Genomic DNA, 20166 nt, shown 5'->3' on the forward strand with positions numbered 1-20166 from the left:
TTTATTAACCTAATATGCTCAAAATACCATTAGACAGATTAAAAAAACCCCACAACACATTGAGAGGGAAAATTAATAAAACCTTTAAGAAACAAGGGACACATCATAAAGGCACAGCCTCATCTACACAAAACTCGGCACAGCCTTTAAGAAAATTAGTAACTTCCAGCAATTCTTATTCTTCACGGGTAAGCAGATACACCAGATCCATGAATGACCCGGGACTGCTACTTGCTACATCTCTAACCATCAGCCCATGGAAAAACAGGCATGAGCTGTTTCTTAATATCAGGAAAAGCACTCAGATTAAATTGTGATAAAATATACATTATGCACTTGTACAGTTTAACTCTTTGGTAAAGGTTAATGAGAACATGTCAGAATCTGCTATACCATCAAAACGTAGGAATCAAAAGCAAGCAAATTTGTTTTATGGCATCTGCCACTCCAGATCTTGAGGTTAAAAAGCTTCAGAGATATCTTTAAATCATAAACTTAAATATGCTGCAGTTACAGTGGAAAGATATTTTACCTCCCTGGCTGTTACAGAATGCAACCACAACTGACATTCTGAAAAACAATGTGCAGGGGGGAAGGAATACTTGTCCTTGAAAAGCATGTTGTTACATTGACAAGTCAAATCTGGAAATGACAACATAATCCTTACATGTTTAAATAGAGAACAATACGTGATATCATCTGTGAATCTAAAAGAACTTAGCAAAGGAAACTTTGGAAAAAGACTGTATGTAATTGAATTTAAATAGGGAGTTAAAACTCTATTAAGGATCATCACTGACAAATAAATCAGAATTGTGCTGATGTATTGGTACATCAAACTTAAATGCACAAGACTTTCCTGGATGGGTATGTAACAATATGTAACAGTGGGCAGGATGTTATACAAAGCTAACTGAATTGGAATTTTTACAACAACTTTTTACAGAAATACTAGTAACTTATATGTCATCATCAACAAAGCATTGTCAGTTGGACCAACTGTTATCACACAGTATGGATGTGTCTGTACTTGACTCTGATACTGTAAGAAAGACAATCAGTGGATAAAAGCAAAGGTTCACCACAGAGCAGCTCAACAGAGATGTAACAAAGCTCAACCCAGTGGTAACAGGGACTAAACTCAAGACTGCTTTTTTTTTTTGCCAGCAAAATGCAACAACAGCATTTGCCATGTGGGAATACTGAAATGATCATGTTTGTAGGGTTTCCCAACTGGGGGATCCTGCTTTTTGGTCTGTATTTCTATGTGGCTGTCTCATTCACAGGAACAGCAGAAGCAACTTTCAAGGTGGCAAAAACCTCCAAGTTTTAAAGGGACTTATTCATCTCCGGCACATTTGAAGGTGCCCAAAGTCTTTCTGGAAAGATAAGGGATTGAAACCAACATAATACTGAAAATAACTGTTAATGAAAAAAACCCCACAAAATTAATTAATTGAAAACATGAGTAGCATGATCTCCAAACTCTAAAATACAAGCTCTAAATGCCTGATGTTTTCAACCATGGCACTTGTGTTCTATTATCTGAAATTTATAGTTGAACTCAGCAAAAGAAAACAATTAATTCCAGTCAAAATATAATTTACACAATGCCCCTTCCAAGTACACATCTAAGTCTTGAACACCCAAATTCAAGTACTTCATTACACTGAAATTTTGGAGGCCAGCACAAAGAAAGGGCAGAATGCCTAGGAAGGTCATGTTAAAGGGTTCATGTGCCAGTGTTAAAGAGAGAACATCGATCCCAATTCAAGACTGCACACCAAGAGTCTTCATTATCACCTGACAAAGATCACCTGTAATTACAATTCTGCAGACTCAACTCAGGCTGGCCTCACAAATCATACACGCATGTTAATGCATCTGTGTGTGCTTCTGAGACCTGGATAGACTCAAAAGACCTGTATGAAATCAATATTCTTTCAAATCTGCACAGAGAAATGCTACAATATTACATTAAAATGACAATGCAAAATGCATGCTTGTAAGCAGATGGGTAATAGATTTTGTCCAATCTCATTTACTTGTCACTATATTTGATAATGACTGGGAGGAGTACAGGGACAGCAAAAAAAACCCACTCAAAACCCTCTATACTTCTGGATCCATTCAACTACCAATTAAACCTCAACATCTACTTAAAAACAAATCTAAGTTTTTATCTACCACCCTTGCTGGAAAAGTCTTGGTAAAAACAACACTAGTTTCTCCAAAACATTCAAATACTGGAGACAAAGAACCAGCAAATGTTAAACAGTCACCATCCAAATTAAGTCTTAAAATATCTCCAGGATGAGCTGATTTTTTAACACTAACATGGCAATGCCTTTACTCCTCAGAGCTACCTTTAGCATTGCAGTGCTTTTTAAGCACTACCTATTCCTGCTCCAAGTAAAACCAATTGTTTACTTGTACAGCAATTAAAGACATGCTCTAAAATATTTTCTGCTGACACAGTGTTGTTGCACATTATTTTAATGACCAGTCCTTCAAACAGACTGTTCCACATCTTTGTACAGCTACCTTCAACAGACATTTCACTCCTGGTGTTGAGCACAATGACTGCAGTCAACCAAACGTGCAGAAAAATAGTTCAGCCGGGTGCGAGTTCTTTACTTCAATTAAACTCACACAGTTGGATGCCTACTGTTGCCAAACCAGTAATATAATTTATACATTATAGTCCAAACAGTAAAACTACACTAAAAGTCATTTAACAATATTTATAACACCATAAAATACAGTGTTAAAATATATGAACTGCAATATGTACCAAAATTATAAAATTTGTTTCTCATCATCAGTGATTAAAACCAGGATCATTGCTCTAGCTTCAATACTCACAACCCTGGTGACAGATTAGAATTCAAATCTTAATGATCAATTTACAATTAACAAGATAGAAGTGAAACAAATTAAACCAACCATTATATATAACGAGACCCAATGGACTCCCATTGTTCCCCTTAATTACAAAACGCAAATCACAAATACACAGTGGGTAGTGTTAAGCATTAATCTACAACCTAGAAACTTAGACAGTGACAATCAGAGAAAAAAAAAAAAAGAAACAAAATAACAGAGAAGAAATCAACAAAGGACTGTTATTTTTAAAGATGCCTATGCATACAAAAACCTTCACAGACACTCTCTTCTTTCTGCACAGCTTGAAGGGTTTATAATTTGTCTGACATTGTCTTTCTGAAGCTTTTGTAATCCTGTGCAGGGGCTTGCTCACAAAAAATGGTTCCAGCTTACATACAAACAAGAAAGCTTCAATTTAAATTTCTCAGAAAACCTGCATTAAATATAAATATATATGTGCAGTTCAGAGGCATAGTTGCCATAGATAAATTTGAAATGCATCTTATTACAAATGAGCCCTTGAAGTCCTATAAAAACCCAAAAATGTTACAATAAACACTCTTGCATCTCGTATTTAAAAAGCTTGAGTGTTTTATCATTTAAATAATGGGACTGTTACTATACAGTCATTTCTTAACCCCATGGAAACTAAGGCACAAAGATTCTAGAAGTATAGCAAGAAAATACACATTCAGATCCAAAATTCCATTTCTGGTAAGGCTGAAAACACAGAAGAAATATTTTCCATACATATAGGGCACATTGCTGTTTTATGATCTGATTTTATTAATGTACATGAGAACTAAGTTAACAAATCTTCCAAAATCCACTAGTTTTTTTCAGAGAACAAAGCCTTTTGTCCTAGGATATTGGTTTTACACTATAACCAGACATGATGAACATGAAGATTGCCTTTTGGAGGGATGCTATGGAAAGATATAGACTGATCTTGCATGTAAAACATTGCTGAAGTAATTTTCTGTGTCTGATCTTCCAATCACATCACTTTTTGAAGCCATGTATTAGTTTACCATTTCACACCATCTCCAGTTCCACTTTTCTGTTCTCATTTTCACATGCTTTCCTTGTCCCTACCTGTTTCTCCATTCTTGTTACTGTCTGCAGCAGCTCCCACTCCAGTGAAGGCAAGCTCAAGCTATTTTAGGGCCACTTCTCAGAACTGTTCTCATACATTCTTCCATACTGCTTCTTGTGCAAAATATACCATGTTCTGGAGATTCAAGAGGGCTCCTTTTCCCTTTTTCAGGTACTTGACATAGTCAGCTGATGCTGCTAGGTGGAAAAACACTTGGCAATCTCTGGTATTTATTTTCAGAGAATAATGTGTTTTCACAGTATGTTTTCTGTCTTTCCTTCATCATTTTACAGTTACTAGTCTGTGACTGTGAGCTCCAGCAACAAAGTCTGTGTGCATTTTTATTGCTGGAATAATAGTAATATGATTTGAATCTATTTAGATTTTGTATTACTTTAGCAGCAGAGCTCTGTTTTTTCAGAAGAAAAAATCTGTTGGCTTCTTTCTCAAGTACCCATCCCAAAATCTGCAAGGGAAGTTCTCTTAAATTTCCTCAAGTTTCTCATTTCTTCCCCAAACACAAGATAGGATTCATCTCCTAACTTTCAGACACTTAACAGCTAGTCAACACCTCCTTTCCAGTGGAAAGTAGGATGGGTAGTGGAGGCAATACCTGTGGGAAGCATCATATATATATATATTTTTATAGATAAGTCTGTCATCCACTTACATCATTCTCCTTTGACCAGTCCTGGAAATAAGATGTTAGGATAAATTAGCTCTCCCCCTGAGTGAGTGTTGCCCCTGTTACGTTATCTCAACGGGATTATTCAATCCACCCAGCAGAAGAATCCTATCTTGAAAATCAAGTTTATTTTTGCTGAGTGTTTTCCTTACTTCACATAAGCCATGTGAGATGAATCCTACCCTTAATTATCATATTCACTTTGCATGAAATTTATGGAAGTTGCAGAATGCCAACTCCTCACTTAAGTCCCGTTTACTACTCTAAATATGAACTCTGCAGAAGGTTTCTGTAGGGGCTATTTCAACACTTAAAAATATAAAATCAAATTATTTACTGGTATACAACTATAAAATTCCTCATTTATTTTTTTTAAAAAAGATAGTCCTGTCCTATAGAACTTGTAAATAGATACCTTCATACTTCTGCATTTAAATGGGTTATTGCTTCCAAGTTCTGTTCTATTCCTGATTTTTAATGACTTTGCATTTAGACCTGCTATTCATTTCAAAAAGGGCACCACATAAAAAGTGCCATTAGAATGAGAGCTTCAATGACAAGCAATTTTGATGGCAATTATTTCAGAGATAATTATTCAGTGTGTAGTATCATGAATGGAGAATTAAATAAATAATTAAACCAACCAACTACAGTTTTGTGAACTTCAAATGTTTAGTATTTTTCATATAATGTCAGATAAACTTGAATGGTAGCTATGTTAACAATTTCCCACTCTTCATATTAAGAAAATGAACATTGGGAAGAAAATAGTATGCAGTTTTTACATTAGAATTGTTTAAGAAATTTGAAGTAATAGCTGTAAACATCATCTGAAAAGTGGAAAATTAGAATTAGACTGGATGAAAATCCATCCATGTTTCTTAAGTGGTGTATCTTAAATTGAGATTATGTGTAATAAGTGGGACAAGATGAATAATAATAAATATTAAAATACAAAAAACCATGTCCTAATAATAAAGCAGACAGGATAAATATACTCACCTGTACTTTTCGGACATTTGTTCCAACTTCCTTGCCAACATACAACATTCTTCCTTTAATTTTGCTATGAATGTATTCTGGGAGGTCAGCAATGAGTCCAGTTCATTTACTAGAAATTATAAAATAATAAAACTAGAGGTCAGCAATGAGTCCAGTTCATTTACTAGAAATTATAAAATAATAAAACTAGAAATTCATTTTACAATTATATGAATTTCAGATAATTTAGAAAAAAACCTCCATACATTCCTTATTTATTTCCTCTGGATCTTTCTGGGTTTGATATGTTTTTTTAAATTTCAGGTACTTGGATAGGGAATTATGACATCATCATTCACGAAATCAAGGCTGTGTCAGAATAAGCTAGCCTAATGTGTTAGAGTGATGTTGCCACTGAATCAGATCTTGTATGAGAAAATCACCATAAAAATTGTATCTCTAATCTGGTGATTTTGCCTTTCAGCTGGAAGTTCATCTACATTAATGGAAAGGATAAAATGGGTAAGACATGCCTTAGCAGCCTTTTGGTTGCTCAACTGGTGCAGAGGATACACAGGCAACCTAGACAAATTGTAGACTCATTTCGTTCTCTCCTTTAAAAAGTAGTTCTTCTATTCACAGGGTCTTGCAATTCTGATTAATGTATTTTTGTTCTCTTTAATGATAAGATATAAACTTCCTGTCTGGTGGCAGTTACAGTGAAACCATTTTATAAATTAATTTTCAGCTACTATCAGTTTGGGTTGCACTAAAACTCATGACCTAGAAATCAAACCTTTTATTCTTTTAAATAGGAGATACTGCAAAATCATGTTTACTGATTTCTGCTTTTAAAATCAGAGAAAGAGAGACTACTGTTACCAAATCTCTTGTATGTGTGTAGGGTCATAATACACAAGGGTTTCTTTATATACATAATAAATTACTATAATTTTCAACTCCTTCTAATTCTACTAGAGATACATAAAAACAAATTGAGCCTTTATGTTGTTTCATTTTTGTATACTGGGACAATTTATGCACCAGGAGAGTACATTATACATCTCTTGTGCAAAATTACACTTGGTCATAGGCAGATGTGCTGGCTAGAGTAGTGAAAAATGGTTCTGAGAGTTTCTTTTTTTTTCCTACTGTGTAGACAGAAGCCATGATGTAGCTGTTCGCATTCCCAGAACACACAAAAAGGTCCTCTAGTACTGTGATAATGCTGCAAAATAAGGCAGAAAATCAGATGACAGATGTACATGTCCCTGCTACCTCAGGTATTATCTGACACTTCTTAGGATTAATACAGAGTAAATAATTTTTCTAAAGGTATTGCAGGACTGGTGGGTAAAAAATATGAATATACCATGTTCCATAAGAACTGAAGCTCCTCCTCCTTTCCATGCTCAGGAGTTAGAGATTTCCTCTCTAAAAATTTATGCTTTTATTTATACTATACATCTTTATTACTGTTGTTGGCATAGCACTTTGCGATAACAAAAGGCTTTTTTTGTTTGTTTGAAAGAATTTTACTTCCAGATTAAAGGTTAGACGTTATTGATCAGCTAAGTCAATGCAATGAAGTCTCCTATTAAGAGAAGCTGAAGTATGCGAGGGATTAAACATCCTTCTTCTAGATTGAGGGTGCGTGGGGGGGCACATGGTAATGCTAAAAATGTTTGAGGCTGCAAAGATTAAATAAAGGAACGTATCAATTTGGAGCCAGTGAATTACATCCAGCTGCGACAGTGAATTAAGAACCGATTAATGGCTAAAGCTTTTCTCCAGTTTGGATGCCGAAGCAAACTCATTAAGCTTTTAGAGTAGCTATAATGTGTGTACTGTGGGAACTGTTCAATGCTATTCAGGAGACTTTAACTGTAAGCTCAGAGCATTTCCCGCAGAGCTTCTGATGCTATTTTCTTTATATAACATGTGTGCCTGAAAATCCAGCCAAAAACAAGCCCTTTGTTTTTCTACTTTGTTGTGGTCTCTCTCAGCTTTACGTTTCTTGAACACAGGTAAATAAACTCATAATCCAGATGGTGCAACAGATGTGAGAGCAGCACTCTGAAATCAACAGACAGTGGGCAATACTTTCCATTTTCTCTTTTAAACGCTAACTAATATGTAATTCGGAATCTCCGGTGTAGTTAGCATCTGCTCCCTTCGGCCAGCCAAAGGTTACAGGTGTTCCTGATGTCATTTCACAGTAAGGCGTGGGCCTGGCTTGTGAGTGAGTGCCCAGGCTCTAATCTTTCCCTACCACCTACCAGTTTTCTCATGCTGGGCCTCCATTTGCTGCATCTTCTGTGTCAGCTCCTGCTCTCTTTGCTGGGCCTGAAGGGCTCGGGCCTTTGCTTTATCGCTATTGCTTTGCTGAATGCTCTCTTTCTCCAATCTATAAAAAAGCCCACAAATACAAAATAAAAATATTAAAATAATATACTGAAGATGATAAATTAAAAAGGCAAAGCAGAACATTCAATTAATAATAATTTTTAAAAAGTGGCCATGCTTTTCACATTAAACATTCCCCTCCCACTTCAGGTTATACAAACTGACCTTTCTCTCACAATGTCAAACATTCTCCAGTGACTAGTGGAAAATGGATTAAAAAATATAATCTCTTTCCTGAGCAAAAATTAGCCTTTCATACAAAATAAAATTTTATTTTAAAAAATGTTAAACAAACTTCTTTTTCATAAGTAAGTTTCCCAACATCCACTTTGCATTGGACAGATTTTTTGCATTTTCTTTTAAATGCTACTTCTTTAATTCTGCACTGAAGCTTAGGGACCTGACCCTGAGATGGACTGGTTCCCAGTGAACCAGCAGGAGATAAGTCAATGGGAGTGATTGCCACAGTGCTCATAACACAGCTACTGTCTGAAAGCTTAATGAGTTTTCTTTAGCAACCAAACAACTTTTAACTATTATTTTATGTAAATAAGACATGAATGCAACCATTACAATAGAGAAGACTTTTAGTACAACAGAGGCCCAGCCCCTTGCGGTTCTGCTCACTGGGGGGTTGTACAGGAAGGTCTAAAGCCCTGCGCTATTATTGAAGTACACAGGCAAGAGAGCAATTTACTTGACCAGATATGCAAGATGGGGCAATCTACTCCTGAGGCAAAACAAATGCCAGACTACCACACTCCATTGAAGCATTTTATTTAATGCAAGCCAAGCAAAAAAAAAAAAAAAAAAAGCATGGAAAATAAAACCCCAAAAAGATAAATGCATATAAATTAGAAAAGGTGCTAAGCTGCAAATTCCTATCTAGACTTTCCCAAAGGTCATGAATATTTATCTAGTGCACACTAGGATCCAGATTCAAAATTTCAGTGAGTTCACACATAGAAGGACTGATCTGTACGTTTCAAATTACAAAATATGCACACACTTTTCTACGAAAACTACATTTAATAGCTCAGGATAAGTTTTAATAAAGTCTTATAAATGTGTTGCTTTATTCTAGGGAAAATATGTATTTCAAGGGACTATAAAACAGAACACGGGCATAGATCATGTAAGGATAAAGCCACATCTCATGTGGTTGCTGCACTTAACCTTTGGATTGGTGCCTAATAACCCATCCGAGATATTGCAATATCTCAGCATGACACACACTATGTTAAATCTTCTCTCTCAAATTTACCCCAAAGCAATACAAATGGTGGGTCACATTACACTAATTCCTGGTCCTGATGTTGCAAGCCCTACCTGAGGCAAAACTCCCTTTGAAATCTCAGGCAGTTTTTTCTGAGGTAAGACTGGGAATGATTTGGCACAGAGAACACATTTAGATAGCAAGAATATTACAGCGTTAAGAAAACAAAGAACATTTTCCAATGAAATTTCATACATTGAACTGCACTTTAACACGCCATTCTCAGAATAACTTCGTAACCATATTGGGGCTATCCTAAGGAGCAATACTTGCATAATTTCCTAAGTGTCAGCTCCGAATGTGGAAAGCATGACTATAAAAAAAATCTTTCCATATTTGCTGGGAACCAGTCTACTTAAACCCCTTCCCCACTCCCAAACATCTTTTACCTTCAGACAGCGGTCATGAGCACTGGACTGCTCAAAAAATGCACCAGTACCTAACACATTCCCCAGACACTTTCAGCTAAAGGAAGTGGCCGTAGCATAGTATTTTATTTAACAGTATCTCACACAAAATGGCTGTGTGCTGTTGGGTGCTGTGCTGTCATCTGGCACACAGCTGGCTGGCTAGTATTCTGCTGGGGGTTGCCTTCAGCATGTGTCAAGCTGCACAGCCCAAGCTACCCAGGCAAACCTGTAAAGGTCCATTCCTCATTGCTGAGGTCTCTCCTGTTGAACACATGCTAATGGGCAAGTTCAATATAAATGGAGAATCTGCTGCCACCAAACCAACTCTCTTGCTAAGGGGACCCATCCAAAAAAAAGCAAGCTACTTAACTGTCCAGAGCAAAACAGCAGGAGCTAAGAATCCATGTATGCATGGTGAGTTCCCTATGGCTGAAGTGTATACTGAGAGAGTGAAAAATAGACTCATTTACACAGCAGATAAAAGCTCAACTGTAAGACTAGGAAAATATAGATCTATAAGTCTTATGCAGAAGGGTAGCTGACTAGGCTGAATCTTAGCACCTAAAAAACCTTGAAATTGAGATACATCCAGCATTACACAAAGAGCAATACCTGAGATATCTAGAGCTGCTGAGGAACAAAAAAATCTCCTGGAGTCTGAACTGAGTGGCCAGACTTTCACCCACACCTTTAGTTGACACCTTCTAAGTTCAGTCTCTCTGCCCTTCTGTGGAAAATTTCCTCAACACATTTCACATATACAAAGAAAAAAACGAACACCAAACCAACAAAAAAAAAACCCCACAATGGATAAAACATGCAAAAGGAGAGATTTCAGGGACACTTGGTAATATTCCTGCTACAACCAGCTGATAGTGCAGGAGTTCTAGAAGGTCTGACACTGGCTGCTTATTTGCAATGACTTTCAATTATGAAAGAACGGGAGCTTGATTTAAGAAAAATAAAAGCTATGGATTGTTGATCAGTTTTACTAAAGTAGAAGCACTGAATTAACACTGACTTTCATTTTTGGGCAATAAAGTAAGAAGTAACCAACAACTCATTCACATTGAGTCAACCTCAAGCTCTCCTGGAGCCCTGTTTTTCACAGTGACATTAGTTCTAAACAGTGATTGTTTTGAACTAGTTATGGCTGTCAAGAGTAGCCTCCTTAGTTAACTTGTTCATGTATGTAAATGAACTGGTTATCAGTTTGTAGTGACTGAAAGATAAACTTTCTAAACACTTGACAAAACTAAGGGCATGGTAAAATGCAGCTTATACCAGAAGAAAAGGAACAAAACTGTCATTGTTTGCAAACCTTAAAAAAATCCTTTCTGAAAATGAAGTGAAAATACACTTTGACCTCAAAGCTAACATAGAAGTATGCTGGCTGAATTTGAACCACTAAATTTAATTAAAAAAAAGCTTTCACAGCAGTAACAAACAAAAATTGGATCACAGATCTATTTTCAATAGAAGACTGCTGTCTTCCAAATGGCTTCACTGTAAAGGTAAAGGAAGGATGTAAAGCCTATTGATGTGAAAGTTGTATTTGACATAAATAATAGCTCACTGATTTTTGACTGTAAAAGAACAGCACTTAGATTGATAAAACTTTGAATTTCACAACACAGTTCAACAGTAGGCATTTCTGCAAGAGTCTTTTTGCTTGGCTAAAAGTAATAATAAAAAATGAAAAAACACAGGATGTGTCTCAGTGTAGAACTAGGCCTCTCACTGGAGGTTGCCAGTAAATCTTCTGACAAAGGAACTATGATGTGAGACAACCAGGCTTCCTATATTGATTTTTTCCATGAGATCAACATGTAGCATTTTATAAAAAGGTAATGGACCCATTAGGAAGGACTATGAACTTAACTGGACAAATTAAAATACTCCTAACAATTATCTCAGTTCAGTGGCACACAAGAGGTTATAATAACCATATTGTTCACATCTTCATTTCTTGTTAATTATAGTTAAAAATGTAATTATAAAAAGTTTAGGCTTTCATATATATGCTTATTTTAAACTGGACTTCATAAATTATCAAGACATTTAGTTTTCTAAATGTTTGAAGTATCTGAACTATCAAGACTGTTGGTCTAAAGAATGACCAGACCCAGCATTCATCAATACTCAGCATCAACACTTGTACTTGAGTGGCAAGAGGACTACTAGAGCCTAACATGCTTCTACTACATGACTCAGTGGCTGAGCACAGACCACTTCCTAGACAACAGGTAGTGAAGTGGGCCAGCACTACAAGCTACTGCAGAACCAATCACATCAGAAGAAGGAAAACACTCAGATGAGGGCTCCCTCAGCTCTTCCAGAGAAAATGGGCTTTCTCTCCCACTATTTTTTGAAACACGTGTAGCACAAGGGTCTCTAATACCAAATTGCAAAACAGTTTTGAGAAGGCACCCAAGCACTTAATTTCCAGTATCTTTAACAAAATGTGGCCTTGGAACACTCAAGTAAATTAGAACACTTTTGAAAATAGGACTTAAAAGCCTATGTGTATTAGGAACCATAAAGACTATAGCCAATAGCTCTGGACACAAAGGCCCAGAAAGGTCTTATGCAGTCTACTTTTAATGATACAGGTGTAGTGTAGTGTCCATTAAAAGCAGCTTTCTGAACCACCTTTTAACAGGTTATTTCAGATTGTTATTTCAACTACAAGTGTCAAGGGAAGGATGGAAAATCAAAGCATATCCTTGCTCTTCTCTCTGGCTACAGGGAAAGAAATCAAAACAAAAAAGAAAACCCACAGAGCAAGCCGCAGTTGAAAAAAAAAAGGAATAAAATCTGAAACAAGAGGTCACAATACCTACCCTATTTTGTAAGGGAAAACATAAGAAAAATATTTGCAGTCTCTTATTTTACTAAGTAATTAAATTCTTCAATGATAAAGGTAATAGAAGAATGTATATAGAATAAGATCATATGTTGGGTCGGAACACTTCACAAGTTTCTTCCCTCTGTCCTCCATATGTGTCTTCGTAAGTATGTCATACACAGAAGGGTTCATGCTTTTTTCAGGTCAGCAGACAATCCTAAAGGTTTGTCTGCAAATATGAAAAAGATACAATTTACCAAGAAGTCACGCTTCCCAGGAAAGGTCTTAAATAATTTCCTCTATTAATGTAAAACTCCTAAAACTGCTTTTTGACCTGCCTTCCAATTTAACAGCACTGCAGTGTCCTGTTCAGCTCCTTAAAATGGAGAATGTTTTTACAGAGTTTTATCTTACACTATCTGAAGTCTTAGTATTTTCAAACATTTAGGTAAGGAAATGCAACACAGCAAGACCCCAAATTCTGCAGGGAAATAAGTGAATACTGGTTTCAAGTGTATCTTGATTAATAGCTATTAATCTCCACACCTTCTAAATTAACAGAGCTCTACAGCATGTACCTTGCTCATATGTTTGGATCAAAGCAATAAGAAGTCTCAAGGTCACAATATTTCTCCTTTTCCCTTAAGTCAGGATTCTGGGAACATATTGTTTAGCACTGATTGTTTTGGTTGACCTCCTTTGTAAGGCCTATGTATTTTCATATAATACGTCCTTGCTAATACTTGGGATTGCTATGACTGAGGACACTGCTGAACGGAGTTCCCTTGTTTCCTCTTATAAAACACTGTACATTTTTTTCCATCTTATTTTATTATAGGTTTTTATTTTTCTAGTGCATGTGTAAATCCACCACAGCATGTTTGGACTGGCTGGATTTTACAGCTCTTGGTGCTTTTACAGGGCAGAAGGAGAGGCATGAAATGAACGTTCTTATGTTAAAAAAAAATAAAAAAAAATAAAAAAAATTGAACACGTGCATGCTTGTGCAAGAATTATGTAGAAATACCTTTTAAAAGCATCATGATCAGGTCATTTCTCTAAACCTCTCCAAGGAGCTGAAAAATTGCCCTTCCTGTATCCCATTGTGGGAATTACCCACTGAGTTGCTCTTTATGTCTGTTTCTGGGAGCTGACGGATGCTGATTCTGGAGCTGGCTGCCAGGTCTTCTCAGTGGAAAGCTCAAGTTTCTGGAAACTGCCCCAGCCAGCACACTGTGTTTGGTGAGCTTCAGTACAATCTACATTTGCATGGTCTGATTTTGCAGAGACCTAATTATTAATTTAATTGGTAGAACTGGAGGACTGCATCATTGCTAAGGATGCATGAGATCCTATTAGAGAAAACTGAGGCTTAAAAAAAAGTTATTTTTTGTTTTTAAAGTGAAGGAGCCTATGAACATTAAACAAGAGATACAGAGTTTCCTAGAATAATGAAATACCAGGTTTTATTCTTATAACTGTGTAAAACAGAAACTACTACAAGCAATTAGAAAAGATATGTACAGGTCAAGGGTTTAAAGCATTTATAGTTATTCAGCTCTTTAAATAGGAATCTAGAAAGCCAGAAGATGCTACAGAAATAACTTTTAAGTGGAAATACCTTTAAAGTATGTTAATGAACCCATCCAACAGAACTTTTTACTACCCTGCTTGAGAGAAAACACTGGAAAAGACAGCTTGGTCAGGATACTACTGCTTCACAAAAACATCTCAAAATGCAAGAAAAACTTTTGGAGGAGAAAACAAGAAAAGATTAAGCCATGTCCAGATTTCCAGCTTTGTCAGGAGACTAACTTCAATTACTTGACAAATTAGCTTAGAACTATTTTCCCCACAGTGCAAATCGTTACCCAATTACCCACTGTATCCTCATCCCCAGAATCCAAATAACGTCTATATTACATACTACATTCTTTTTTTTTTTTTTCTCAGAATTTCAACTTTGCTGAAAAGGAAATCAGTGCATATGACTTTCCTGTTCTACTGAATTTTTTTGTCAGTTTTCTCTCTTCAGAATGCAGCTACACCATTGGAACAACCTTTTAACTTTTTTTAATTTACACTTTATTATATATTTTTTTATTTGCACTTTTATATAATACTAGGAGGTCTACAGAAACAACGAAATACAAAGTCCAAAACTTCCACTTTGCTCTTTACACCCTACCTGAGGCATCAGAAGATATTACACACTAATGGCCGTGCACAAAAAAGATTCCTTCTCTGTTTTTGAGTATATGCGACACTTGAAAACTACTTCAAAATTACCACTAACTGGAGATACTGATGGGCATCAGAAAGAAGAAAAATATTAGGGGCATAGGAACTGAGAGACACAGTTTGCTACTCCTGTGAAAGTCTGCATGATATAAAGAGGCTTGAATATAGATAACTTGAGTAGATAGGTAACTGGTGGTATAATACAACCATAATTTTGTTATTAGATCTATGAGATAGAAGTAAGGGATTGGATTTCTTACTTTATATTCAGCATAAAAGAAAGAACTTGCAAACACTCAGCCTGTAACATTATTTTATTCCTTTGGTGTTATGCCTTCAAAAGATACATACAGAAACACAACAGTTCCTCAATGTGGACAGTAACTACTTTTCAAGTCTGGAATAGTTCTCTGTGTACCAAGTCACAGCAAAATATTATCATTAACTGGCCTCTATTTCATTGTTAGAGAAGAAAAAACAAGTGTCTCTAACAGTAATTAACATCTCATATTAGGTCAGATGTACTGATTTAGAACTGAAACCTGATTTTTTTGGCACATCTATAAGCCTTGCCAGCAAGATGCATACACCCAGCCTGCAGTGGCTATCACCTGCAGTGGTTATTACCATGAGATTGTGAACAATTTGGCTGCTAAATGCCGAAAGAAACAGAAAATTAAGTACAGAGTAGAAGTTGCAAGGGAAGATGCAACATGAGGAGAAGTGGGTTTTGTGAAGTCTTAGTATGTAGCCCTAAGCCCTTCACAGTACTGCACTCCTTTCTCTGGAATATTCTTTCTTTGTTCCACTAGCCACTTTTAAAAATGGCTACATGCTTAAATGTTTGCTTTCCATAGGGCTTTTTACAGGCATTTATTCTGTATACACAGTTATTTTCACTATATTTAAAATAAATTAGTAATTTTCTTGACTTATGGCAATTCTTGAATTTGGCACCAGCAGTCTCTTATGGTGCAGCTTCAGGACAGATATGAGCCAGTCTAAGGTGATGCTGCCAGTAGAAGGTACAGTCCTTCTTTTCGTACTCTTATAACAAGCACTCATGCAACTTATTCTGCAGGAACAAATTATTTTTTCCATTTGATTAACTCCCTGAACCACCTGATCATATAGGTAGCTGTCTTCCAGTGTCAGCATGAGCAAAGGCCTGGCAACGCGTGTCGAGGCGTAGGCACATACAAGCACTGTAGGGATCTGCCTTTTCAGCAGCAGCATAGACTTAGACCAGCCTCAAACAATTGCCACTCTGTACTCCAAGGCTCAGCTTGTTACTACAGTAAATCCAACTGTCAGACTCCTACTATTGAATCAAAAAATGATGCAGCTAAATGATGCAGAGACCTGATCTGCTATGAACTCACACTGTCAATTTAAATTTGTTCAAAAAAACAATGTTTTTGGTACGTTAACTTTGTACCAGCAAGCTTTATGCTGAATCAGGTATCATCTGTCCTACTGCAGCTGGCATAAAGTCAGCATAAACACTGCATAGCATGCTCTAGCTAATTCAAAAGGAAAGCGACTGTTACTCACACCTGATCCGGATCAGATCAGCACAGCTGAATGATCCAGTAGATCACAGATGCGCTATGAAGGACTGCTGAACAGCCAGCTACGTTTCTCAGAGACAGTACGTTTAGACACTCAACCTGCAATTAAACTATCATAGGCCTGGTACTTTTGACATTGTTAACTATCTCTAACTATTGCTGCAGTTGAGAAGAACTGAGGAACAGCTCTCTCTGCCTCCAAAGGACCAAGTCTCACATGAGCAGCTTGGGAAGAAGCAGAACAATTTGACAGAACAAAAGCATTCTTCAGGATGACAATTTGAAAGACAGTATTTGACTTGGAGGGAATTTGCTGTAGGGTAAGCTAGACTTTTTCCCTGTCCTACAGCAAGAAACTGAATATTCCAGCAAACTGAAAAATTTGTGACCAAAAGCAAGAAAGATGAGAAATACTGCACTAACATGATATTGTGCTTGACTGTTGCTGATTTCCTTGAATATTAGAGAAACATCCCAATAAAATACATTATTTATCTACCCACATATCACAGAGCTAGATACGAACAGGTACATAAAAAAATTCAAATCCAGCCTTATATGCCTTTTATTGGTTTGGTCAACTGTGGCATAATTTTTGTACTATTCTGATTGTAACTGTCTGCACATCAGTATTAGAAATAATGGACAGGCAGTATAACAGTTGAGGGTTTTGGTTTTTGCTCAGGTTATAAATCTCTTTTCCTTATGCTCTCATGAGTAAGGGAGAAACATATTTCAATAGCAACTTTAAAACAAAATTCACAAATTACTACCATTATGTTAAGTGCTAGATACCCCACTGTGCAGTTTTGCTTTGTGAATTTTTACCTTCTTCCATGCACACTTTTAGCCACTGATCGCACAGCCTTTCAGTGTTTTCTGCCTTTTCCTTTAAATAAACTGGCTCTGGCTCCTTCCATCTGGTTCCCCTTCCGTCAGCAACCCTGCACCTGTTCACACCTCCTCTCCTGTTGGATTCCACTGAACATTTCCTCCTCTGCCAGGGCTATTCTGGCACTCGCAACCTTTCTGTCATTCAATCCATCTGTCAGAAGTGAACTTTGTTTACCGCAAGCTTCTGCTTTCTTCTTCAAGAAGCAAAGCCCCTCAAGGTCATTGTCAAATGAACTGTCGGTGTGGATTTAAATCCACTTCTGCTAACCAGCAGAAGATGGAAGTTCTTTACAGTCCTGTATTTGCAAAGATCAGTGTTGGGTACAGGAGAAATAATACAGAAGCAAAAGAATAGATTTTAATAATAACTTGTTAACTCCAACAGCTACTGTGTTTTTCTTCACATACATGTATCTGTACCTTCTTGCAAAGACTTACTCAGCTATGCAAATAAGTGGAAAGGATAAAAAAATAGTACAAATAAAATAATAGTCTCATTTTATCACTGTCTAACAAAGGTATTGACTAAAATGCAAAAAGAAAATGGGACCAGCTGAATGAGTAAGTTTACAGTAAAACCTTAAAGCAGCCAACAGCATTCACTGTAAATTATTTCATCTGCAACATTTTTTTTAAACTTACCTACTGATGTTTCAAATGCAACACTGTTTAAGAAAAAAATCCTGAATATTTTGTCCTATTTTCAAGCCTTGCAAAAATACACATATGCAACTCTTGGTTAAAATACTGCCTTCCACATCGAGACAAATTCTAAAGATTCTTTGTCAGGGCTAAGACTAAATTCATATTGTCAACAGGATATATTATTTTTACCAATTCTTTTGCCCATATTTATTTTCAGAAATACATTCTGATAACTACAAGCTTCTCAATTATTAACTAACCTCCTCAACAGTGCCATTCCTCTGAAATAAGAAACATCTTTCAGTTTCACTGCATACCTTGGGTATTCTTAAAAAAAACCCCACCAAGATCAAATACAGTACAAAAAAATAAATACATATTTTAAGTTTTGTAAGCAATTATAACAAATCAGCCTTTTTATTACCCTTTTACCAAAAATGAATTTAAAATAAAGCTTTCTGGGAGCAAATCCAGGAGGTAATCCAATCTCATTAGCAGATACGCAGTTATACTTATGTTAGGTCTGAATTTGACTCTAATAAAAATTGAATTGACAAATGCTGAACAAGTTTAGCTGACTAATATTTTAATACTTATATGTATTATCCCTTATATATAATATATATTTATATGAGGATTAGTGTCTGTATTTGCAAGGGAATGTTTTCTGATGATGTCATCTTCTTCCATCGGAAACCGCTGGCAGGTAAACAAAAGCACTGGAAATAGAAGAGGAACTCTGGAACAAAAAGAAGATACAGCCCTGTCCCACCTAACCACAAAGAAACTTTTCTCCCCAGTTTTATTTAAGCCCTGTAGAACGCAACTGAACAATAAGGAGAAGCTAATAAAGAACAGTTGCTCCTTTTCCTACACAAATGTAGTTGGATACTCAAACCACTAGGAAGACAGGGGCGACCAACAGCGGCACTATGAAGCTTGCCACGCTGCCAGCACAGCCAGGGCAAGCAAGGTCAGCCCTGACAGGTATGTGACAGCAGAGCTCATCTGCTCGGTCAGGACAGGCTTCTCCCAGCTCCCACCTTCCCCCTGACCAGTCGCTGGCACAAGGGTACCTAGCAAGGGGGTAAGGAGAGCAACCAGGCAGCCAAAGCTGGCATGCTCAGTGATCTTCCTTCCTCCTTCCATCCACTAGCTACCTCCTCTGGAGATGATGACCTACAGGCTGATGCTCTTCAATGTCAAGTTTGATAAAGTCCCCAGCTGAGGACCCTTTGGGTTCTCTGTTGTTTGTTGGGGTTTTTTTTCTAGGCAAAAATCTAATGAGCAAAATCTGGCACAGAACAACAAACAACCAGCAATCACTATGTCTGCACAAAATAAATAACTTCAAATATACTTTTGAAAGCACAAGGCAATTTAAAAAATTGTTTAAGTTCACAAATACCAAGTGCTGATAGAAAAAGTACATTTTAGCTTATTATGAAAAGAAGCTTCCACATCTACTTGAGAGAAAAGCCATGGAACAAGTCAAAAATGAAGATAAAATTCAGATCAGTTTTTCCAGTAGCAAATTCAGCAAAATATTCAGCAGTGTTGAATACATGTGTCTGAAATGTTTTTACAGTTCAAAGAATTCAATAATTATCCTGTTGTCATTAGTCACACAAATAAATCTAATTTGAATGAGATCAAAGTAAATATTTGTTATACATGCATAAACTTATTGCTGTTAGTGCTGAATAATAACGGCTCAAAACAAAGACCTTATAAAGATGTTTGTTTTCTACAGCAGTTAAGTCTCTTCCTGTATTTCATCCGAATTCACTGCTTGCTCCAAAGCGCTTTAAGTATTGTCAGTGCTCCTGAACCACACTCTACATGCAGTAGCAATTTGGCTGCCTCAACAACCTGATACGATGTAGAAAAGATGAAATCATTAGAGAAATTTAACATGACCAGTCGCAGTTTAAATGCCATGGTGAAAAATTTAGATGAATCTCAGACTAAAATCTGAAAATGTATTCTTGGTTTTCCTTGATAAATTTGTATCATAGGACAATAAATTGCCAACCTTTTTAAAATGCTTTAAAATGAAAAAAAAAAAAAAAAAAGGTGATTTATAAAGACTTTCATATTCAAAATTAATACACAGTTCTTTCTTTCTTTCTTTCTTTCTTTCTTTCTTTCTTTCTTTCTTTCTTTCTTTCTTTCTTTCTTTCTTTCTTTCTTTCTTTCTTTCTTTCTTTCTTTCTTTCTTTCTTTC

General features: G+C 36.4%; 1 protein-coding gene across 8 annotated transcripts in view; it reads right to left on the bottom strand.

Moving 5' to 3' along the window:
• The window catches only part of SDCCAG8 (SHH signaling and ciliogenesis regulator SDCCAG8), a 109361-nt gene that overhangs the window by 41300 nt on the left and 47895 nt on the right, over nt 1–20166 (bottom strand). For 7 of the 8 annotated variants that reach the window (XM_051616210.1, XM_051616211.1, XM_051616215.1 and 4 more), the window contains 2 exons: nt 7928–8055; nt 5670–5778 (listed from right to left, as the gene is read on the bottom strand). In XM_051616210.1, coding sequence (XP_051472170.1) covers nt 5670–5778; nt 7928–8055 — 237 coding nt within the window. Of the gene's footprint in view, nt 1–3981; nt 4177–5669; nt 5779–7927; nt 8056–20166 lie in introns of all 8 variants that reach the window. The other variant, XR_007889172.1, reaches the window with a different exon arrangement.

The sequence above is a fragment of the Apus apus genome, chromosome 3, assembly GCF_020740795.1.
Source record: "Apus apus isolate bApuApu2 chromosome 3, bApuApu2.pri.cur, whole genome shotgun sequence".
NCBI lineage: Eukaryota > Metazoa > Chordata > Aves > Apodiformes > Apodidae > Apus > Apus apus.